The 25,908-nt window shown below is 40.4% G+C and overlaps 1 protein-coding gene across 1 annotated transcript; it reads right to left on the reverse strand.

Moving 5' to 3' along the window:
• Window positions 1-1,529: 1,529 nt before the first annotated feature.
• Window positions 1,530-3,180, reverse strand: LOC140835818 (uncharacterized). Its single transcript, XM_073201226.1, has 3 exons — window positions 3,084-3,180; window positions 1,777-2,064; window positions 1,530-1,642 (listed from the first exon to the last, which is right to left on the reverse strand). The coding sequence occupies exons 1-3, from the start codon at window positions 3,178-3,180 to the stop codon at window positions 1,530-1,532; spliced, it is 498 nt and encodes a 165-aa protein (XP_073057327.1).
• Window positions 3,181-25,908: the final 22,728 nt, after the last annotated feature.

Here is a 25,908-nt window from a genome sequence, read left to right on the forward strand (position 1 = left end):
CAACTAGGAACCCATAGTCGGTCCCAATATCTGACCATAACATCCTCAACTAGATACAACCTCAGTCCTTTGGACTCGTCCCTCTACCTCCCCTTCTGTATCTGCTTATCAGAATGCTGCCCCGCTCGAATCATGTCCCTCAGTGTTGAGTGTACTATCAGGGTAGAAGAACTAGGGGCATTGCCCTTGGCATACACAACAAGCTCAAACCTCTGAATCTTTGCATGCAACGGTATCTGTACCGACAACTGAGCAATCCCTGCATGCTTCCAACTCAGGGCATCCGCGACCACATTAGCCTTACCCGATCACATTAGCCTTACCTGGGTGGTAACTAATGTCGCAATCATAGTCCTGCACTAGCTCCAACCATCTCTGCTGTCTCATATTCAGCTCTTTCTGCGTGAATAAGTACTTCAGACTCTTGTGATCGGTGAAAATCTTGCACTTCTCCCCATACAGATAGTGCCTCCAAATCTTTAGGGAGAATACCACTGCTGCTAGCTCGAGGTCATGAGTCGTATAATTCTTCTCATGGACCTTCAACTGTCTGGACGCATAAGCTATTACTCTGTCAAGATGCAGCACAACTGTGACCAAACCGAGCTTTGAAGCATTTGTATATAGCACATACTCTCATTGCCCTAATGGCAGAGCTAGAACTAGAGCTGAAGTCAATTCTTGACTCAGCTTGTCAAAACTGTCCTGGCAATCAGGCCCCTAAACAAGAATTGAAGTTCTTCTTCGTCAAGGCAGTTAATGGCATCGTGATGGAAGAAAAACCCTGAATGAACTTCCAGTAATACCCCGCTAGACCAAAGAAACTGCGGGTCTCTATCACACTTTTAGGCACTGACCAATCTCTGACTGTCTCAACCTTGCTGGGATTGAGCTCGACTCCATCTCGGGATATGATGTGGCCCAAGAACGCCACTTATCAAGCCAAAACTCACACTTACTGAACTTGACATACAATCGACGGTCTTCAAAAACCTGCAGCACCGTCCTCAACTGTGCTTCTCTCTACTCTTCGAATATATCAGGATGTCGTCTATGAAAACTCTGACGAACTAATCCAAATACGAGTGAAACACATGATTCATGGGATCATGAAGATCGCTGGCACGTTCGTCAGTCCGAATGGCATCAGCATATAATCATAGTGCCCATAACGCGTCCTAAATGCCATCTTATGCACGTCGGACTCTCTCACCTTCAGCTGGTGGTATCCTTATCGGATATATATCTTCGAAAGTATTGATACTCCATGAAACTGATCAAATAGATCTTCAATCCTAGGCAGAGGATACTTATTATTGACCGTGACCCGATTTAGCTCCCTGTAATTCATGAAAAGCTGTATATTGTCGCCCTTCTTCTTAACAAACAATACCGGTGCTCCCCATGGAGAAAAGATCGGGCAAATGAAACCCTTGTCTAGCAGGTCCTATATCTTATGCAGGTGCTAGAAGATAAGGTCCCTAAGAAATCGGCACTGTACGCGACATCAGCTCGATAGAAAAGTCCACCTATATGTCTGGTGGAATGCCTAAAACATCAACCGGGAAAATGCTGGGAAAATCCCTGACCACCTTCATATCCTCTAGCCTCTGGCTGACTGGCTCGGTCACTGTCACAATACCTACCAAAAATTCCTAGCAGCCAATCCTAATGAGCTTCTTCGCACAAATGCAAGAAATGATGAGCAACATCTGCTGGTGTCTGGCTGCCTAAAAAATAAATGTCTTACTCCTGTCCGGTCGGACAGATACTGACCTCCGTAGAAAATATATAGCAGCTCCGTTCGAAGAAAGCAGTCCATATCCATAATAATGTTGAACTCCGGCAACGGTAGCACAATCAAATCTTCCCGCACTGTATTTTTCTGTAACCGAAGCTCCAATCTCTTCACTATCTGTGAGGTAAACATCTTATCTCCGGATAGAATCGAAACTCTGAATCCCAAATCCAAAGCCTCTGGTATGATTCCTAGTCGCTTGGCAAACGACTCAGATATAAATGAATCTTTAGCTCTTGAATCTAGCAGTGCATACGCGACTACACCTGAAATATATATCCTTCATGTGACAAAACATACTATCAAATCTGATCGTTTTGAAACTTAACAAATTTTCTATCATTGATTAACCCAAAATTCACCAATTTAATCCCGGTTTTCAATCAAAATTTTGGAAATTTACCCCTAAAAATTTTGGAAAATGCCAATTGACCCATAAAGTTTCGAATTATATACCATTTATCCCTTCAACTTTTATTTCTGCAATTAGGTCCCTATACAATTCAGTTATTGAATTAAGTCCCTAAAACTCTTAATTAAGTCAGTTCAATCCTTAAGTCCAGCTATTTAGAAAATGGAACCTTTTTTATTCTATGTTCTCAATCCCAAAAGTGAACCCAACAGTTCTATGAATCCTTGTACGAAAGAAAAAGAAACACGATTAATTGGAATCGCCCCCTCAATTCAATAACGTTTAAAGGATCCGTGTTGTGAAGTCGCTACCTTTTGAATCAAGTATTGCGTGATATTTACCACTAAACTATGAAAAGCTTAACAACAAATAATCAAAAGAAAACAATCGACACTCGAACGAACCTTAAAATAACTATCCGCTCAAGAACGATCGACAAACACCACAATGCATAAACTTTGATAAGTTTGATTTTTGATACAAAGCAAGAAACTTTTTTGTTGTTTGAGAGAAAACCCAAGAACAAGGTAATTCAATAATGTGAAAAAGTGTCCAAAATTCCTCCAAATATTGCTTACAAAATCAAAAGATCAGTTTCCAAATAATCTAGTGCTCAATATAAGGAAAATATCTATTTTTCCGCTGGCCGAGCACTGCGGTGCTGATCTAGTAGTGCCTCGGCATTGAACCTTCAGCTGGGACAGTGCCTAGGCTCATCTCGGTGTGCCTAGGCGCTGCAATTTCGCAAATGTAGTGCCTAACACTAGGCTAGCCTGCTTTGGCTAGTGCTACGGCGCTTGACTCTGGGCGTTGTGGCGCTAGTCCATCCATATTGTTTCACAATTAATGACATTCATTGGCTTACAAAGTCACTCCCATGCATCAACACTCCCTCGAGGCTCGGAAACTTGCTTGCAAGTTCTTCTTGATTGCTCATGAGTCCATGCAATGCGTCCTTGAATCTCTTCATTCGCCCCCTCGTGATTGGTCCCTACAGCAACTCTAAAGGGTCCCACGCCTTCAACGCCTTCCTCGGAACTTCGCCTTCCTTGATCACATCATCCTCCCCTTCTCGAAAAGGATTTGTTCTCAAATCTTGCTCATCACCTACATCAAACAATGAAAGATCACTACCATTAATTGTAGAATTGACGTTGTACTCACCTGTAAAATCGAGCTTTTAGGCGTTGTCATTGATCCTTTCAAGGACTTGAAATGGTCCGTCTCCCTTAAGCAATAGCTTCAAACGTCTTTTCTCGGGGACCTTTCCTTTTGCAAGTGTTGACACACCCAATCATCCTTCTCAAACACCGCATTCTTCTTCCCTTTTTTGGCTTGCTTCGTATATTGCTCCTTTTTCTTCTCTATGTTGACCTTGACCTTTTCATGCAAACTCATAACAAAGTTAGCCTTCTTTTTTCCATCAATGTTTAACCTTTCACTCACAGGTAAAGACATCAAATACAATGGAATCAAATGATTAAAGCCAAACACTATTTCAAATGGCGAATAATTTGTAATAGAATGCACGCTACGATTATAAGAAAACTCAAAAAATGGTAAACATACATCCCAATTCTTTAAGTTTTTTTAAGAATAGCACGTAATAAATTTCCTAAAGTCTTATTAACAACCTCAGTTTGCCCATCAGTTTGAGGATGACAAGTCGTAGAAAACAATAATTTAGTGTCAAGTTTAGCCCATAACGTTTTCAAAAAATAACTAAAAAACTTAAGTTAACAGTCAGAAACAATAGTCTTATCAAAATGTCCCATCAAACCACCCCAATGTGCCTCCCTAACATGTAATTCACGAATCTTTGACATGGTTAAACCCTAAAATTTTAGATTCCAAGGTAGAGAATAGTACGTACTTTTGTGATAGTGCATCGGCCACTACGTTTTCCTTACCTTTCTTATATATGATCATGTAGGGGAATGTCTCCAGGAACATCAGCCACTTAGCATGCCGTTTGTTCAACTTCTGTTTCCCCTTAAGTTGATTTAAGGATTCATGATCCGAATGGATCTCGAACTCCCTAGGCCTCAAGTAGTGCTGCCACATCTCTAGCGTCCTCACAAGTACGTATAGCTCCTTGTCATACATCGGATAGCTCAGCACTGCTCCATTGAGCTTCTCACTAAAGTATGCCAGTCCTCCTTGCATCAAAACATACCTACACCTGAAGCATCACATTCAATTTCAAATGTATTTCCAAAGTCAGGCAAAACAAGTAAAGTAGCATTAATAATTTTTACTTAATAATATTAATGGACTTGTCTTGCCCCTCTCTCCAATGGAATGGAACGTTTTTCTTTATCACCACCGTCATCAGTGCTTCCAGTGTGAAAAAATCCTTTACAAACCTCCCATAAAAGCTTGCAAGGCCATGAAAGCTTCGGACTTGTCCAACAGTAGTAGGCGTTAGCCAATCTCGAATAGCACTTACCTTGTCTTCATCCACTTGTATGCCCTATGAACTTACAACGAAACCAAGGAAAACAAGTGTGCTAGTACCAAAATCACATTTCTTTAAGTTAGCATACAAACTTTCCGCTCGAAGTGTGATTAGCACAAGTTTTAAATGTTCAACATGCTCTTCCAAATTTTTGCTATACACTAGGATATCATCAAAGTAAACCACAACAAATTTCCCCATGTATGCACACAAAACATGGTTCATTAACCTCATAAAGGTGATAGGAGCGTTATTTAAACCAAAAGGCATTATCATCCACTAATATAACCCATATTTGGTTTTTAAAGCCGTTTTCCACTCATCACCTTCCCTCATTCTTATTTGGTGAAATCCTATCTTCAAATCAATTTTAATAAAGATATGAGTACCATGCAATTCATCTAACATATCATCTAATCTAGGTATGGGATGTCTATACTTGATGGTTATATTATTGATTGCCCTACAATCCACATACATACGCCATTAGCCATCTATCTTAGGAACTAATAAAACATGTACAACACAAGGAGACATGGACTCATGCACAAAACCCATATCTAACAACTCACTTACCTGTCATTGAAGCATCTTGGTCTCCTTCGGATTTCTCTTGTAGGCGGGAAGATTTGGAAAATGATACTAATCCTCATACGAGAGAAAGGAAACACGATTAATTGGAATCGCGCCCTCAATTCAATAACGTTTAAAGGATCCGTGTTGTGTTCTCCTGACCTTTGAATCAAATATTGCGTGATATTCACCTCTAAACTACGAAAATATTAGCTACAAATAATCACAAGAAAAAATTGACAATCGAACGAACTTTTCAAAGAACTCGCATTTGAAAATTCACGTTAGAACAATCGAAAAACGCCACAGAGTATAAACTTTGATAAGTTTGATTTTTGATACAAAGCAAGAATCTTTTTTTTTTAGAGAAAACTCAAGAACAAGGTAATTCAATATTCAATAATCTGAAAAAGTGTCCAAAGTTCCTCCAAATATTTCTTATAAAATCCAAAGATATCAAAAGATAAGTTTCAAAATTATCTAGTGCTTAAAATAAGGAAATCTCTATTTTTTTGTCGGCCGAGCACTGCGGCGCTGATCCAGTAACGCCTAGGCGCTGAATCTTTGGCTGGGAGAACGCCTAGCCACCTCTCTATAACTCCTAGGAACGCAAATGTAGCACCTAGGCGCTACATCTTAGCGCCTAGGCGCTAGCCTGCTTTGGCCATCGCTGCGGCGATTGACTATGGGCGCTGTGGCGCTAATCCATCCACATTGTTCCACACTTCATGACATTCATATGGCTTCCAAAGTCACCCCCATGCATCACGACTTTCTCTAGCAACTCTAAAAGGTCCCATGCCTTCCACGCCCTCCTCGGAGCTTGGACTTCCTTGATTGCATCAAACAAGCAACATAATATTCCATGCAATCGAGGCGTGATAAATAAAAATTTTAAACATCAAGGTTACCGATGATCCCTTAGCTTCGATCACTTTGATTATTTAGCGCATTAATTATCAGTTCAGGCAACTTCAGTTTAAGATCGAATGAATTCAGTTGAGCCGAGCAGTTCTGCAATCTTCAAAAGCTTTATTTGTCAAACTCAGAAATACTAATTCCAACAATTTCTCCCTTTTTTGTGTTTGAAAAAACATATAATTCAAGAACTGATAAACTATATCGATAAATTATTGTAGATAAAATAAACTACCATGGTACAGATTCGTACAAGCCAAGAATGAAAAACTGTCAACTGTCAATCTAACTGAACTTACTGCTCTTCACTTCTTATTCGTTTCTCAGCTTGTCCTTGATCAGTTGGTTGACTATATCTTTTCTTTGACTGATGTTGATGCTCTTCTTCCCCCTTTTTGTCAACATCAGCAAGAGCATAGAGAAGGCAGACTTCCGAGATGACTTGAGATATAGCATTCAGCATTTGTTCTTGCATAAAATCCATCCGCTTGATATACTTGTGTGCACAACGTTAATTCACTTGATAAGCATGTCTTGAGGTCCTTCTTCAGCAAATCTACAAGGAGAAATAATGAGGTGATATCATTGGTAACCTGCTTGAGGTTCTTCATGGTATTCTCCTTCATATAATCTACTTTAAGTGTTTGCATCAGCTGAGTTGATTTGAAGTCAGAGACAGTTGAAATGAGACTATGAAAAATGCACTGAATTTCTTCAATCATGATATTAGTAGCTATAGGTATATCAGGAGACAATATTTCAGACGTGGTAGGTGTTTTTCCCTTGTCTTTTCCACGGAAAATTACCATGGATAAATGTTGTGAGTCAGTCTCAGTTTGTTGTTCTCATTCTGAAACAACTTCTTCAACTGCTTCCTGCTGAGTGTCTGGAATTGAAGTAGTAGGCTGAGCAGCAGTTGAGCTAGATGGCACATCATTTGGCACTTGCAAATCAGCTACTAGTTCATAGTGCAACTGGGCCACAACAGTTTGTTGTTTTTGTTGTTCAGTCCTAGCAACTGACTGAACCATAACTTCAATTTGTTTCATTATATCCCCCATGGCTAATTTTTCTAGCGAGCTTTGACATACATCTATCTCAGTTGGCTCGAGGTTCAGCTGGATTTCAGTGGCAACTGATTGGATGACTTCGTCAACATTGGCTAATGACAACTCAACATCCATGTATATAGGTTGAGATGATGAAGGTGCAGAGAGTAAAGATGGTTGAATCTGCTCAGGAATAGATTGAGTTGTTTTCTTAGAAACTTGTTCAGCAACTGGCTATTTGGATGGTTCTGACTAAACTACAGTTTTTTGAACTTTCTCTGCTGATGTTGGACTTTTGTAATCAATCAGTATGTATAATTTTTGATCTATTTCCCATAATTTGATCTTCATTTGCAAAGATATTAAATCTAAGTCCGACAATAATATCAGTCAGATCAGTATGTATAATTGTTGATCCATTTCCCATAATTTGATCTTCATTTGCAAAGATATTAAATCTAAGTCCGACAATAATATCAGTCAGCAATTGGATATGTGGCTTCATTTTCTTCTTGTGTCCGATACTTTGATTTTCTTCCCATCAGCAGACAACAGAGTCTGCTTTTCTTCAATATCTGCTAGTTTAATCTCATAAAAGTGAGACGGACATTCAGTTGGGAGTTGGAAGAGATTGTTGAAGGATTCTTCGTCCACAATCAATATTTGATTGTTGATGGTCATTATAATCTTGTCATTCAGAAATCTTGATGTTGGTATAGATTTCTTGAATTTCCTTCGAATAAATTACTTGGGTCGCGATTCCCAAGAATTTTTTCAAACCAGTAGCTTCAAGCTTTATAAATACGCTTCAAACAGCTCCATTTGAGACATATAGAATAGAGCTCAAGTCGATTTCCATTGTGTTGAGAATGAAGGCTGGGGTTTGGCATGCCATTAGCTTTTATTTTCTGCAAACATAAATTCTCTGAGTGTTTGAGTGCTTGAAAGGTTAGAATAGTGTAAAGTTAACTGAATGAGGGCGGCACAAATATTTATGCTTATGACTATTCAAATTTTTGAACATGTGGCAGTCCGAGATTAATTTGAATATATGATGTGTACTTCATATGTAAATATGGAAAATGAGTCGATCGAACGGCTAGAGATCAATTTTCCAATTAAAATTCAATGAATAACATGATTAATGAAGTATTTTGAAAGTAAAAAAATTTATTGTGGAATCTCAACCGAATTGATAATCAATTAACATATATGATAAGATCAGTTAGGCCAAGAACTGAATAATCAATTGGAAACAAAATCAGTTCAGTTTAAGACCAACTGATAATTGTCTTATGAGTTAACCGATTATAATTCAAAGTTCCCCCTATATACATACAATTAATAAGGTGAAAAGAATCTCATCCTTGGAGAATGAACTGCCGATGGTTGTTACTCTTCGTATGGTTCTGAGTCTATAAATAAGAGCAAAATAGTTATGTAACGTCCAAAAGCCAATCTACGTAAATTACATGCATGCAAATGAATTAAATTATATAATTGTTTTAGTTAATTGCTTTTAAATGCTTGACGATGCATTTTACATGATTAAAGGTATGATCGCATGATTTCATTAAATTGAAGGATTTTACCCAAATATTCGATAATAGGCTAGGAAAAGGAGACCGGTGACGACCAAGAAAAATTATTTATTTTTCAATTAATATTTTCAAGGCTTATTAATTTCGATTAAAAACTCTTAAATTATTCTAGAAATGATAGAGTTCAAATTATTTTACGAGACAAGCTCAATTTTATCTGGAAAACCGGTTTTGGGCAAACGAGGGACTTCTAAAATATCAAATGCATTATTTTTAAAAACTAGTTTTTATAAACTTTTATTTTTCATTTAAATGGGTGTTATTATGCCCAATTTACCTAGGATGAGTAGACTCAATTGCTCCTAAACTTGAAAGCCCAAAACCCAAGCTCATTATCGTGCAAATTAAAATCTATAAAATAAAGAGACCTAGGCTTCTAAACACACCATTCAACCAAAACCACACACACCACACACAAATATTTCGAAAATACCTAGGGAGGAAACAAGGAGTCTTTGTCGCCCGTTCGTTCTTCCGCGCACCCCACGCCGACCATCGTATTTTCAAGAGTTCTAAAACGCAAAGGCACACTTCTAAAATCCTTTGACGCATAATTCAATCCATATATGCATGCTTTGTTTATTTTGCATGAAAAACATTGGTGTTTAAATTGTGTAACGTTTTTACGATTACTTTTAAAGTTTTGAAAGTTTTAACGTATATAAGAACGTGCTATGATTTCCAACGAGTACGCTGACAATAGGAAGTGTTTTAGGGACGGGAAAATAGTTGTTAGGCGAAGAAATACATGCTGGAATCCGAGCTTGGCTAAGGAGGAGGGAGTCCTAGGGTTTCCTAGCCACTCGATGAAATATTTGGTTCAGCTAGGAGGGATGTGAGCCGGGAGCTCGGATAGGGCTGCTCAGGGACTTGGTGAGGACATGAATAAAGGCCAGGAAGAGTCCTAACATGGCTAGGACTCAAGGACATCTGCTAGGAAAGAGTCCACAACCGCATGGACTCTTCCCATGCACGCATATGTGCGGTATTAGAGGGGGAGGGCCGTGGCTTGGTTGGTTCGGTCTAGGATGGTCCATTAGGCTCCAGGGATGATGGTCAAGAGTCGGGTCAGGGGCTGGTTCATACATAAGGGAATTTTCGCAGCTCTTGTTCATGTGTGCCATGTGCAGTGCAAGGGCTAGGGGCTGGTCAGCTATGCTAGGCAAGGAAATTAGGGTACCTGGGAGGTATGGTCAAGGGATGGCTCGAGGTGGCTCGGTGATGGTTCAAGGAAAAACGAAATATGGCTGGAAGGGAACATGCATGTGTTCGAACTAGGGATAGGGAAAGAAAAAATGGTCGAACCTTGGTCCACGGGGGTCGATTCATAGTTCACAAGGGTAATTTAGGGATAAAAATTCTATGTGTAAAAATTGGGAAGAAAATATTAAAGTTTGAATTAATTCGGGATTTAAACGCTTCATGAATTAGCAAATAGGAAATTAAATCGAAAGCCTCAAATTTAAGATAAATAAAAATATCAAAAATTTAATCTAAGCTTAAATATTTATTTGGGATGGTCTAGAGTGAATGAAATAAGAAAAAGTCAAAATCGAGAAATTTTATGTCCAGGGGCAAAACGGTTATTTTACACCTGTGTAGTACGAAAAGGCTTGGAAGCATCCCAAAGGGTGATAACATAAGTTAAAAGATATATTATGATGATTTTTATGAAAATATGATATTTTATGATTTATGGTAAAGTTGTGCAATTTATACTGTAAAAATGCTATTTTTGAAGATCATGATATTTTATGAAATAAAAGGGAAAGGAAAATGTTTTGAATGATGTGAATTGACTGTGACAAAAGAGGATATATGATTTTTGGAAATATCGTGGGTCCCAGAGGAAGCTCGTTTACGGGACAAGGCCCAGAGGGGCCTAACGATCGTATTTCCATTATTTTTACGTCAGTGTCTAGTGCCCGTCTCCATGTGCAATGGTGTGCTAAGACTGATCAGTCGACCAGAAGGTAAAAGACTAGTCATTTTCAAGAATCAAACTTCACCCAAAATGATAAATGACTGACAGCTTTACGATTATATGATTTTAAGATTTATTATCTATTTATCATGATTTTAAAAAAATAAAAAATATTAGAATTTTAAATTTAAATAGCGAGGGTCGTCTCAAATTAGTCACGAATTCACTTGAATATTTCAGCGGATAATACTAATCAAGGCAGTAACAAATGGATAAAGCAAGTAGTTCTCAGCAACCGGACTTGGCAGAAAAGTTCATGCAGTCCATTGTGGCTGCGAGAAAGCTCAAGATAGAAGACAATGTCTTTGAGAAGACGCTGTCTACCTGGAACAAGATCCAGGAAATGCAGTCTTTCCATGAGGAAGGAATTGTTGCCACGAGGAAACGAGTGGCAACAGAAAATAAGTATCAATGGTGACTCTGTGTTACCCATGCGGCTGACATCTTCAAGGATGAAGGTGTCTATCTCCTTATGCTTATCAAGGAGAAAAATGTTCTGAGAATGATTGCCTTCTTAGAGGACTTTCTTAAGACCTCTACTGGTGCATTCTTTACTTGGTTGACCAATTGGAGAGAGGCAGTAGATAGGGAAATCTGTATTGTAAAGTTCAACTATATCAATAAAAATTTATCTAGTTCAATGTTGTTTTCTCTTTAATGCCTCATGATTTCCTACACTGAATCTTCGCAAAGAATCAATATACAAAAATATTAAACAAGTTAAGATAAATCAATCAAACCAATAATATTTCAGAAATAAGAAAACTTAGTCTCGGGTAGCGGATTGTTGAATATATCTGCTGTTTGTTGTTCAGTTGAAATGTATTTCAGTCTAATCTTCTTCTTGAGAGCATGATCTCTTAGGAAGTGATGTCTGACATTGATATGCTTTTCCCCAGAGTGAAGAACTAGATTGTATATAATCGCAATTGTGCTAGTGTTGTCACAAAATATTGGTGATTCTTTTGCGATGATTCCACAATCTTTCAGTTGTTGATAAATCCAGATCAGTTGGGCGCAGCAACAGCTTCCAGCAGCTAGATATTTTGCTTCAATTGTGGAAGTTGCTACAGATGTTTTCTTCTTGCTGAACCAGGAAATCAGTCTTTCTCCCCGAAACTGACATGATCCACTTGTTCTTTTTCTATCAAGTTTACATCCTGCATAATCTGCATCTGAATAGCCAACTAAATTGATAAATGATTCCTTGGCATACCATAATCCCCCACATTTTGTGTGCCTTTATGATATTTCAATATACGTTTAGAAGCTGAAAATGCACTTGTTTAGGATTTTCTTGAAATATAGCTGTAGTGACCCGTTCCAGAATCACCTACTAATCAAGAACTAAGCATGCAATTAACTTAATTAAAAATAATCAGAGATAACAGCGGAATTATGGCCAACGACAATAGTTATACAACCCAATCGAAAACAGAACAACTCAAAATATATTCGGTACAACCATATCGAAATAGAATAGTACTGAAAACTAAACCAACCAGCTACTCACTGTCCTCCTCCTGCTCTTCCTGAGCCATCCAACCTGAGGCCTGCCCCGAGGGAATGGGGTGTCCAAGATAAACAAAACCGAGGACGTGAGCGATAAGAACGCCCAGTACAAAAGCATGAGTATACAAGCCTATATGAAATGCACATGCTATGATATGATACCAGGGTAGTCAAGAAACAGGAATAACAAAGGATCTCAAAATGCTCAGTCTAGAGGCGCCAAGTGGATAGTGCCGCGCGGTACTCCTCTGGGTCACTGCATCCACTACAAGAACAGACGTGGACCTAAGATGTCCCGGATCACCGAAGCCCTCCAGACCCGTCGGCCACTGTGTACTCTCGGTGTCCATGCGTCCACAAGACAAGACAGGGCTGAGCGGCCCCACAAGATATAGCTTATCTCGAAAGAGATACAGCTCAACAGTAAAGGCTATCTCGAAGGAGATACGGCTCAACATGAAATGCAACATGCATCATAAAACGTGACATAATAGCATGCATCATATGACATATATCAATGCACCACATAATCATGCAACACATATAAGGATGTATACTCGACCAGGATATCTCGGATAGTACTTTCGTACCTCTATCACAGCAAGCCTAGCCTTACGCAACACCGCTAATCAGGTCTAGAACAAGCCTACGCATCAAAAGCATACCCAATGAACAATACTACCATGCTCGACTAGCAAAACCAGTACTACCAAAAGTTTAGGGTTTACCTTCGTCCGTCGACAGCCCTTTGATGTCGATTGCCTCGTAACTCAGGCGTCGCTACGCTACCAATCCTGGCAGCTCTTGGCTATCGCTCGACCGACAACTAACCCTAGAAACCTTCCAAACCTCTCAAATATGAGACACAACTCAAGAATTTGCAATGCAAAATGAGGAAATCCGAGCACTATTTATAGGCTATGTTCGGATCCACCGAACCCACTTCGGAACGTCCGAACTCCTACGTGTCCATCGGCTCTTGACACCTCATGATCGGATCCACCGAACCTACACTTCGGATCATCCGAACTTGCATGTAAACTGACGTGTCGATCAACTCTTGACACCTCATGATCGGATCCACCGAACCTACACTTCGGATCATCCGAACTTGCATGTAAACTGACGTGTCGATCAACTCTTGACACCTCATGATCGGATCCACCGAACCCACTTCGGATCGTCCGAACTCTTCGGTGCTACCGAACCATCTTCGGTCCGTCCGATCATGACCACGGTCAAAATTACACATTAAACCTTCTTAATCACCATTAATCCGTTAATTACCCAATTTGGAATTCGGGCTACTACATTCTCCCCCCCTTAAAAGATTTCGTCCTCGAAATCAGGCTTAGAGGATGAACAAAACGAAATAACAACATCGTTATTACATCTCAATTGTTGTTGAATACAACTGATATTTCGATTACAACTGAAAACACAAACATATACAAAGCATAACTCAAAAGAGCTCTGGATGCTCCGAACGCATACGACTCTCTAGCTCCCAAGTGGCTTCTTCAGTGCCTCTGCGCTGCCACTGAACTAAGACAAGAGGAATGATCTTATTCCGCAACACCTTGTCTTTGCGATCGAGGATCCGCACTGGTCGTTCCACGTAAGACAAATCTGAATTTAGTTGAACTTCAGAGGGATGCAAAATGTGAGACTCATCTGCTACGTATCGTCTCAACAAAGATACGTGGAACACATCATGAATACTTGATAGGTACGGCGGCAATGCAAGTCTGTAAGCCAAATCTCCCACGCTTTCCAATATTTCAAATGGACCAATAAATCTCGGAGACAGCTTACCCTTGAGACCAAATCTCAAAATCCTGCGAAAAGGCGAAACTCGGAGAAACACTTTCTCACCTGGCTGAAAATAAAGAGGTCGCCGCTTGGTGTTCGCATAACTAGCCTGTCGATCCTGAGCGATCTTAATCCGTTTCTTGATTATTGCAACCTTATCAATAGCCTGCTGGACTAACTCCGGTCCCTCAACATGTCGTTCCCCAACTTCATCCCAAAATAATGGAGTACGACAACGTCGCCCATACAACGCCTCAAATGGTGCCATACCAATACTACGATGATAGCTGTTGTTGTACGCGAACTCAATCAAAGGCAAATGATCCTGCCAAGCGGTTCCGAAATCCATCACACAAGCTCGCATCATATCCTCAAGTGTACGGATAGTCCTCTCCGTCTGACCGTCGGTCTCTGGATGATAAGCTGTACTCAAACTTAGTGAAGTGCCCAATGCTGACTGGAAACTACCCCAAAATCGTGAGGTAAAACGAGGATCTCTGTCACTAACAATACTGACTGGCACTCCATGCAGACGTAAAATCTCTTGAATATACAAGCGAGCCATACGATCGAAAGTGAAATCACGGTTATATGGCAGAAAATGAGCAGACTTGGTGAGTCGATCCACCACTACCCAAATAGCATCACTATTCCTCGAAGACAATGGTAAGTGAGTAATGAAATCCATCGCGATATGCTCCCACTTCCATTCGGGAATAGGTAAGTTCAACAATAATCCTCCCGGTCGACGGTGCTCTGCCTTAACCTGCTGACAAACAAGACACTTGGAAACAAACTGATAAACGCTGCGCTTCATCCCTTTCCACCAAAATCGTGTCCTCAAATCTTTATACATCTTGTTGCTTCCCGGATGGACACTCAACTTGCTTCGATGAGCCTGAGCCAAGATTTCTTCCCTCAAAGTATCATCCTCTGGTACTACAACCCGATTAGACAAACACAGAAGACCATTAGACTGATAATGGAAATTGCTATCTCCACCAACCAATCGGGCTAATCTCTGAGTCTGGAGATCAGACATCTGTGCATCTCGAATCCGAGCGAACAAAGCTGGCTCAGATAAAATGGTAGCAACACGAATGCTCTCCATACCTTTCCGATGTTTGAAATTAAATCCCAATGAACAACAATCCTGGATAGTACTAATCATAGCACTGGTCTGAAATGCAGAGGCTCTCACCTTGCGACTAAGAGCATCGGCTGTGAGATTCGCAGAACCTGGATGGTATTTGATCTCGCAGTCATAATCTTTAAGTAGATCCATCCAACGACGTTGTCTCATGTTCAACTCAGCCTGAGTGAACAGATACTTCAGACTCTTATGATCAGTAAAAATTTCAAACTTAACCCCGTACAAGTAATGACGCCAGATCTTCAGCGCGAACACAATAGCAGCTAATTCTAGATCATGAATAGGATACTTTTCCTCGTGAGGTTTTAACTGCCTGGATGCGTAAGCGATCACATGATCATTCTGCGTCAACACACACCCTAAGCCTTGAAAAGAGGCATCGGTGTAAACACTGAAACCATCAGATCCTGACGGTAACGCCAAAACAGGTGCAGAAGTCAGAAGTCGACGAAGCTCTCTGAAACTATCTTCGCACTCAGATGACCACTCAAATGGAACATCCTTCCGAGTAAGTTGCGTCAATGGTCTAGCTACCTGAGAGAAATTCACGATGAAGCGACGATAATACCCTGCCAGACCTAGAAAACTACGGATCTCAGCCACCGTCGTAGGACGTGACCAATTCAGCACTGCCTCAATCTTGCTAGGATCCACAGAAATTCCTTCCTTGGAAATCACATGACCAAGGAATACTACACGATCAATCCAGAACTCGCACTTACTCAGCTTAGCATACAATTGCTTCTCGCGAAGAATCTGCAACACAATCTTCAAGTGCTGAATATGCTCTTCCACACTGTGAGAATAAATCAAGATATCGTCGATAAAAACCACAACAAACTGATCTAGAAAATCCCGAAAGACTCGATTCATCAGATCCATGAACACTGTTGGCGCATTCGTCAATCCAAATGGCATAACTAGAAACTCGTAATGCCCATATCGAGTACGAAATGCAGTCTTGGAAATATCATCATCTCTAACTCTCATCTGATGATAACCCGATCGCAAGTCAATCTTGGAGTAAACAGAGGTACCCTGAAGCTGATCGAACAAATCATCAATACGAGGTAATGGATACTTGTTTTTGATCGTCACACGATTCAGCTGGCGATAATCAATGCACAATCGCATAGATCCATCTTTCTTCTTGACAAACAATACTGGAGCTCCCCAAGGTGAAACACTCGGGCGAATATAACCTTTATCAAGAAGATCCTGCAATTGCTGCTTCAATTCTCTCATCTCTGACGGAGCAAGACGATAGGGGGCACGAGAAATCGGTGCAGTCCCTGGCATTAACTCAATGCCAAATTCCACCTCTCTAACCGGAGGAAAACCAGGAATCTCATCTGGAAAAACATCAGGAAATTCACAAACCACTGGAATATCATCTATACCAACACTACCTGTGGAGGAATCAATCGCATAGATGAGGTAGCCTTCCCCGCCCGCCTCTAAAGCACGACAGGCTTTCAGAGCAGATACCACTGGCATCGGAGGTCGCGCTCCCTCACCATAGAAAAACCAACTAGAGCTCTCAGTCGTACGAAACTGAACAAGCTTCTGGTAACAATCCACGGTAGCTCGGTAGGTAGTCAATAGGTCTATACCTAGAATACAATCAAAATCTTCCATCTCCAGGATCATAAGATTCGCAGTCAATTCGTTACCCTCAAAATCTAAGGGACAACCCATCACTAGACGCTTCGCTAACACCGAATGACCCATCGGGGTAGAAACGGAAAGAATGACGTCTAGAGAAACATATGGTAACTTATGACGCTTAACAAATCGTGCAGAAATGAATGAATGTGATGCTCCGGTATCAATAAGAACAAAAGCAGGAATACCGCATAAACGAAAAGTACCTGCTATGACTCTCTCTGTCTCATCTGCAGCCTGATCCTGGTTCAGCGCAAAAACCTGACCTTGGGCACGAGGTCGAAGATTTGAACTACCCACTGCCTGACCCTGCCTCCTCTGCTGAACAGTCGTCTGAGATCCGGAACCAGATCCTGCTCCACCTCGCAACTGAGGAAAATTCTTCTTGATATGACCCATCTCTCCGCACTGAAAACAAGCTCCCGCGGCTGATCGGCATTGTTCCGATGGATGGTTCTTCCCACAATGCACACAAGAAACCTTCTTCTTACCAAAGCGGAAAACACCGCTAGACCGTGATCCAGATCCAGAAGAAGAAGAACCAGATTTCTTGAAAGACTGAGATCGAGGGCTCAAAGTACTCGGAGGTCTAGAAGAAAGAATATCCCTACCACGCTGGAGACTGATCTCTGCCTGGCGACACCGGTTCACTAACCCATCATAAGAAGTAGGATTATCACAGACAGTGACTCGATCAAAAATCTCCTGGTTAAGACCCTGGAGGAAATGGTCATACTTGGCCTCAGAACTGCCACTGATATGAGGGGCAAAGGGTAACAACTCGAAGAACTTCTGCTGATATTCATCAACAGACATACTCCCCTGCTTAAGATTCAGGAGCTCAATCGTCTTTGCCTGGCGAAGGGCTGGAGGAAAATACAGCTGCATGAAAGCTGCACGGAACTCGGCCCAGGTCACCCTACCCTGAGACTGGACTATCGGCGCAGAAGTCGATCGCCACCACTTGCGCGCACGGCCCTCGAGAAGAAAACTAAGAGTCTCCATCCTCTGCTCCTCGGTGCACTGGAATGCACGGAAACAATTCTCCATGCGCTCTAACCAATCCTCAGCATCATCGGGAGTCTCACCGCCGACTAAAGGCTTAGGCCTCATCTGAATGAAACGGTGCAAATCAAAACGCCTAGGACCATCCCGACGATGACGATGTTCACGATGACGCCTACGATCGTCCTGGTCACCCCAACGACCTACACTTCCCTGACTACTCTCATCACCAAAGTGGTCAGCCATCGCTACAAGATAGAATGGGGAAAAATGGTAAAATGGTCAACGAAAATCCCAAAACAGAATCTATATCCCAAAATCGTAAGCATGCTCTGATACCATAAATGTAGTGACCCGTTCCAGAATCACCTACTAATCAAGAACTAAGCATGCAATTAACTTAATTAAAAATAATCAGAGATAACAGCGGAATTATGGCCAACGACAATAGTTATACAACCCAATCGAAAACAGAACAACTCAAAATATATTCGGTACAACCATATCGAAATAGAATAGTACTGAAAACTAAACCAACCAGCTACTCACTGTCCTCCTCCTGCTCTTCCTGAGCCATCCAACCTGAGGCCTGCCCCGAGGGAATGGGGTGTCCAAGATAAACAAAACCGAGGACGTGAGCGATAAGAACGCCCAGTACAAAAGCATGAGTATACAAGCCTATATGAAATGCACATGCTATGATATGATACCAGGGTAGTCAAGAAACAGGAGTAACAAAGGATCTCAAAATGCTCAGTCTAGAGGCGCCAAGTGGATAGTGCCGCGCGGTACTCCTCTGGGTCACTGCATCCACTACAAGAACAGACGTGGACCTAAGATGTCCCGGATCACCGAAGCCCTCCGGACCCGTCGGCCACTGTGTACTCTCGGTGTCCATGCGTCCACAAGACAAGACAGGGCTGAGCGGCCCCACAAGATATAGCTTATCTCGAAAGAGATACAGCTCAACAGTAAAGGCTATCTCGAAGGAGATACGGCTCAACATGAAATGCAACATGCATCATAAAACGTGACATAATAGCATGCATCATATGACATATATCAATGCACCACATAATCATGCAACACATATAAGGATGTATACTCGACCAGGATATCTCGGATAGTACTTTCGTACCTCTATCACAGCAAGCCTAGCCTTACGCAACACCGCTAATCAGGTCTAGAACAAGCCTACGCATCAAAAGCATACCCAATGAACAATACTACCATGCTCGACTAGCAAAACCAGTACTACCAAAAGTTTAGGGTTTACCTTCGTCCGTCGACAGCCCTTTGATGTCGATTGCCTCGTAACTCAGGCGTCGCTACGCTACCAATCCTGGCAGCTCTTGGCTATCGCTCGACCGACAACTAACCCTAGAAACCTTCCAAACCTCTCAAATATGAGACACAACTCAAGAATTTGCAATGCAAAATGAGGAAATCCGAGCACTATTTATAGGCTATGTTCGGATCCACCGAACCCACTTCGGAACGTCCGAACTCCTACGTGTCCATCGGCTCTTGACACCTCATGATCGGATCCACCGAACCTACACTTCGGATCATCCGAACTTGCATGTAAACTGACGTGTCGATCAACTCTTGACACCTCATGATCGGATCCACCGAACCTACACTTCGGATCATCCGAACTTGCATGTAAACTGACGTGTCGATCAACTCTTGACACCTCATGATCGGATCCACCGAACCCACTTCGGATCGTCCGAACTCTTCGGTGCTACCGAACCATCTTCGGTCCGTCCGATCATGACCACGGTCAAAATTACACATTAAACCTTCTTAATCACCATTAATCCGTTAATTACCCAATTTGGAATTCGGGCTACTACAATAGCACACATGCAAACAACAAACACAATATCAGGACGACTAGCAGTTAGTTAAATTAAAAATCCTATTAAACCTATGTAAAGTGCCATCTCAATAAGGGACATAAAGTGACAGCCACTATCAAACCTCCGAATAAACTCCGCCATAGATAGATCTCCCTATCGTAGACTCATGAACTACCTCGTAAAGCATCCCTTGACATCCGCTGAAAATTATTTTTTATAAAATATGCCCTTGAACTGACCCCAATTAAGGGTAGCCAAATCCACCCTTTGTGCTGCTCCCTCCTACCAAAGGGATGCATCATCCCTCAGCGTGTAGGTGGCACATTTGACACTATTGCCATCTCTCATATCTAAATACTGGTAGTGCAGTTCCAGTGATCGTATCCATCCCTCCTCTACAAAAAGGTTAGTGGTACCCCCAAACTCCTTCGGGTTTAGCCGTCTGAACTGATCATAGATATATGTCTGGGCTATGAGAGCCTGCTGCGGCTTCATCAATCTCGCAATACCCTCAAGGACTCGGGTAGCTGCGTCTCCTAGCGGTGGTGGTGGTGGAAGTGGAAGGCCTCTATCTCCTCCAGAAGTATGATCCTTCTTGTCAGTGCTAGGGGCGCGTCTGTGAGGTATAGTATCTGCATACAATCCAAATTCTAAACGTAGCCCATCATGCAATTTATTCTAGTTTTCAAAACATTTCATCCTTAAATCATGTAAACAACTAAACATATATTGTAAATCACTGGAAAACATATATCATGTAATCATGCAGGTGATAGCATTAAACTATTTTAACATTTAAAAATTGCAAACTTACAGACTTGAGGCTTGACGATTGAGCTTCTGAAGCTAGAGGTGGCAAAACCCTTTACAGGACCCTTGCTCTCATACCAACTGTGACATCTACTACTAAAATGCTACTAGAATTTTTTTTAAAAGCTCTTTTTGAAAATATATTAAAACATATGCATGCAATAAAAGGTGTTGATCTAGCTTTATAAAAAGTCATTCAACTACTGTATAAAAATAATGCAGTTAAATAAAAATCTAAATATCATCTCAACTCTAAACTACCATTTTAAAAGAAGTCAATTGCAATGTTCAAAAGCCTACCAGATCATCAACATATGGAAAGATGAGAAACACATAAAACATAATGTATAACTCCTTACCCAAAAATATAAAGTGCAGAAAAATGCAAGGTCCTCGGGTTTTTCGTGCGCACTCCCAGCTCCGCCTACTCAGTCTTCGGCAGCCCCAGTGTAATGTACTGTACTTTTAAACTACTTGAAATTTGCGGAAAAATAAAAATTTTCTTAAATACAAAATAACTTTCAAATTTCAATCATCGAATAATTGTTCATCCAAAATATTTGCAACAAAAGATCACCAATAAAGTTTGCTAAAAAAATACTTGTTTAAACATCGTAAACCAAAATGTGAAATCAAGGTATGGAAATTTTCATGCTTAAAATCTTAAAACATGGACGGTCCTCGAGTTTAGCCTCCTGTGCAGTCCAAGTGCCCCTCGTCTCCTCAACACCTTCCTCACCTGCATCGATCAAGTCTAGTGATTCTAAAGACTCAACATGTATAAACTGGAAATAACAAGTAATACGTAATAAAGCCACATGCATCTTTAAAAAAGAGCATACATACTTGAAACTTGAACGTAGTAGCATAAATGTAGATGTTCTATCATCATAAAAATTTTCCTAAACATGCTTGCTTCATACATACTTGAACATACATAAACTTCATTATTTTGCGTAGAGATATGTTTCAAAGCAAGTGACTCATACATAAAAGCGCCTGATCAGACTAAACAACAGTACTGGGATGGCAGGAAAAGTCCACTACCACATACATGAGATTCCCGTTCATGCTTTAATGGGTGGATTGGTCTCTGGTCATGCTTTACTGCTTTCCAATCCTGATCTAAACCTAGTCATGCTTTACCGGGGTGGAGAGGTCCTCGGCCACGTTCTCCGACTTCAAAACTCGTTCATAATTTGGTCACAAGACATTTAGCATACCTCAAAAACTTAAAATATTTTCTTTTGCACGTCGAACATACTTACATGGCGTTGGATCTCGCTCGAGTCCTTGCTGCACATGCTAACGCGCTACTATGAACCTTAACTTCCACAACTTAATCATGCCTATCGAATGCATCACCCATTGACTTACTAACTTTTGACCTTTTGGACATGCTCGGGACTTGACCGTGATAAACAACATGTTAACCGCCGACTCGACCCCGAAACAAATCTTGTCAAGAAGTATGAATTTTCCCAAACAATAGAAGGTGCGGAACTTGCTTAAAACATATTTCAACGTTCCCCAATCAAACTTCGTAACATCTAAATTAACTTTTAGTATACTAGGACATAACGACTCAATAGTACCCAAAAGAAGCAAGAGCACCTAAATTTGAAGCCTAAAATTCGTCTAAAGCAGCGCCTAGGCGCTGCAGCGGCAGACTGGGGCCTAGAAACTGCTCTGCAGTGCTGCCTAGTGCGTACCAACAGTGCCACAGCAGCGCCTAGGCGCTTACTGGAACGTACTGGCAGCGTTGCGGTGCTAGTTCTACGCAAATCAACCCAAAATTCTGCACAAGTGTTTCCCTATGACTTCTAATGCTTGTTCAACCTAACCAACCCGAGACAACACCACAAAATTCACATTATCACCCCATTGGACACTCCTAAACACAGCAAAGAACCCTTGACGATTCCCAACGAAGCCTGCAACAAGAAATTCTCAAGAATATGACAAGAACACATTTTCAGAAAAACTCATTTTGAGCATTGCCACGGAAACGATCATAACTCACTTATTTCTTATCCAAATATTTCGAATTTACTGTCAAATCGAAGGTATCGAAAAGTTATAAGTTTTATATGTTGAAAGTTTTCCAGAAAATCGAACGAAAAATCACAATATTTAAAATGACAGCAAATTTTGAGTTTTGAGATCCAAAATCGTTTCAAAATCGATCCAACAAATTTCTGCTCAAGCTTTGCACAACATACATGGATTTTTACGCATAATAAACATCATCACACATAATATGACGAGATTGACGTAGGAATAATAGAATATACATGCCTTTTGATAATTAAAACTCACGATACGGCGATACCCAAGAGGAAACGGTGTAAGGGTTGATTCGGGACGATTGTGGAACGATTTTCTTGAAGAAAAGCTAACGAAAATTGCTGAAATTCTTGAAGAGGGAGGGGAGGCTGCTCTTGCTCTCCAAGAACCCTAATATTTTCTTTAAAAATGAAATGAATAGAGAAACGAAATGTGTGTGTAGGTGATAGCCGAAGTGTGTGTGTGTAATTGTAAAGTCCAAGAATTTAATTCACGTAACCTGAATGTATACAATCTAGGATTTTATTTTAAATTATATGTTTAAATATTCTATGAATTTTATGCATAATTAATGCATGATAGGATTTAATTCATGAAATTTTTAAAAGTTCATGCATTAGGGTTTCTAGATGCATTTCACGCTCGAACGAGGAACGGAGACCGGAGAATTTTCAGGAAAATTGTTTTTAACACAGGATTTATTTTATAAATTAATGTAGGGTGTTTTTAAGTCGATTTTTCAAAAATGGGATTGTGTTGGGTATTTTTACCCGCATGATTTTTTTTTTTACGGTACGCAAATTTTATCGAATCGGAGGATTTTTTAATGATTCGATTATTATTTTCAAAATCTTTCCAACACAAAATATTTTTCGGGAGTGTATTTGAATCTAACGAGCCAACTTTTAAACTCAATAGACTTAAATATTATTAAACCTTAATTAGCAAGATTAAAGCCTTTAATCTTTTTAATTAGCATAACAATTAAACCTATTTCCACCCTTTAATTTCCCGTAACCCCCATAACTGATATTCACCCATTTATTTCTACACCCACCCTCGGTTTCATCACCAGCAGCAGAAAGCACCGAGCACCGTTCTTTTTTTTTCGGTTGAGTTGCAAAGGAAATCACTCATGGGACTCCACATGCATTGTTCTTGTTCTTCATTCACTATGGCACGCCCTACTCCTTTATTTTTGCATCACTCATGTCATATATATTGCTGATATATGTGGGTTTTCTGTGAAGAATTTCGATCCAACATAGAACAAAAAGACTTACGGTTTTTTACATTTTATGCATTCTTTTAATGTTAATTCACGCATCTACGATTTCTTGTGCAATGGGCTGCGATTTCAGTGCTGGTAAGGTACTGATGTTAGTGTCAAGATGTGGTTTGAGGAGGGAAATTCATCGTTGTTGTTGTAGGAAGAGAGATCGAGAGTTGTTCTTGAGTTTTTGGTCGGTTGAGGGCTCGGTTGGTGCAGTCGGGAGTCAAGGGTGGAGCCGATGGCTTGAGGGACAATCCGAGGCCTAAACCAGACCGTATTGAGTCTGAGTCGTGGTTGAGGAAGGGCCCGAGAGTTTCTGGTACCACCCCTAGTACAGATCGGCCGCGAGAGGAAGCTGTTAGAGTAGATGCCCTGCAAGCCAACGGTTGGCTAGGGAATATATTGACTCAAGTGAAATAAACAATCTTTATTTTAATATAATTTAACTTTTTATGGTCTTCGTTATATTGTATCTGTATAACCATGCAATCAGCATAGATAAAGTCCTTGACTATGCTTTAATACAAATGAATCGTAATTCGATGTTGAAACTCATTTGTAAACACTGCATATTCTAAATTGGTTCCTAGTCGATTCAGCCTCCTAAAACATGGATAAATGTCGCTTGAGCTCGAGACTAGCATCTGTGGTGTTGTGTACTGCGTTTCTTGGTAAGGGCATGGAGATGTCCAAATATGCAGATGGGTAGTCATATGATGATTATACCGAACAACCTTCCCTCGGACTTTCCAAGTGGTTATCATTCATCGAGAGGATAAGTCCGTGGTTATGATTGTACACCAATAGTCCTTACGACCAGGGACAACACTGAGGCTCTATATGCTAGGGTTGTGTTTTGACTCGTTTACCGGCTCCAGGAGAGTCATCAGGTGGCGAGGTTGAGGTTGGGTACAGTTGCGACACATATAGGAGCCAGTGTATTGTAGTCGGGGATTCACCGCTCACCTGCGGGTGTGGATATCCTATGTGATCTGATGAAATTATAGTGCGTGAAATCTCTGGCCAGAGTATGAGATGTACGTTAGAGAAGGAGTTCTCCAACCGTATATGTGATGCCACTATTTATTGTTATCACATAGTTATCGAATTATTATGCAATCCTCGATGAACCAATGGTTGCAGATTCGATCGGGATATATGAGATGAAGGGACCGTACTGTACGTTAATCATAATCGACTGGTTCTTGCAGGAACTATCAGTGATACCTAGGGGATCATGGGGCGATGCTACTAGACGCTCTTACCATGATCCGATGGGTGCAATCAGAAATGCGTTCTGACATTCTTAATCAAGGTGTTGAGGAAAAGAATGGGGCTAACTAGGGTAAGCCCGAATAAAAATAAATATTAATCTGAATCACAAAGAGTTGTGAAACCACGGCTAGCTGTATCTCTGAACCATTGAGTATCACACAAGCACTGGATTGTTTGTTCCCGTTGAGAAAACAAATTCAAGGAGTTGAATTTATATTATGATATAGTAAATTCAAAGAGTTGAATTTATGATAATTACATTTTGAGAAAATAAATTCAAGGAGTTGAATTTATGAGATAGTAAATTCAAGAAGTTGAATTTATGAAATTTGGAGAAAATAAATTCAAGGAGTTGAATTTATAAAATTGAGAATTTAATTTATTAAACTCAAAAGTTGAGTTTATTAAATATTAAATCTTGGAGGTGATAAATTCAAGGAGTTGAATTTATAATTTAAATATTAAATTCAAATATTGAATTTATAATTGATTTAATTTATTAAACTCAAAAGTTGATTTTATTAAATATTAAATTAAATATTATGGGAGATTTGTTTAATGGGCTTGTAGGAGTACAAGTCCAATATATTAAATGATTAAAGTTCTTAATGGACTTAAATATAATTAATTAAACTAGTTTGACTAGTCCATTTAATTAACAAAGCCCATTGGATTTAG

This window comes from Primulina eburnea, chromosome 7 (genome assembly GCF_022965805.1).
Source record: "Primulina eburnea isolate SZY01 chromosome 7, ASM2296580v1, whole genome shotgun sequence".
Classification (NCBI taxonomy): domain Eukaryota; kingdom Viridiplantae; phylum Streptophyta; class Magnoliopsida; order Lamiales; family Gesneriaceae; genus Primulina; species Primulina eburnea.

What these genes read in the sequence shown, in the direction of transcription:
- LOC140835818 (XM_073201226.1), bottom strand. Translation starts at nt 3,180, where the DNA reads ATGAAGAGATTCAAGGACGCATTGCATGGACTCATGAGCAATCAAGAA. An exon ending in GGGAGTGTTGATGCATGGGA is followed by an intron (nt 2,065 to 3,083) that starts GTGACTTTGTAA and finishes TATATATTTCAG; the next exon opens with GTGTAGTCGCGTATGCACTG. An exon ending in GCTATATATTTTCTACGGAG is followed by an intron (nt 1,643 to 1,776) that starts GTCAGTATCTGT and finishes AATTTTTGGTAG; the next exon opens with GTATTGTGACAGTGACCGAG.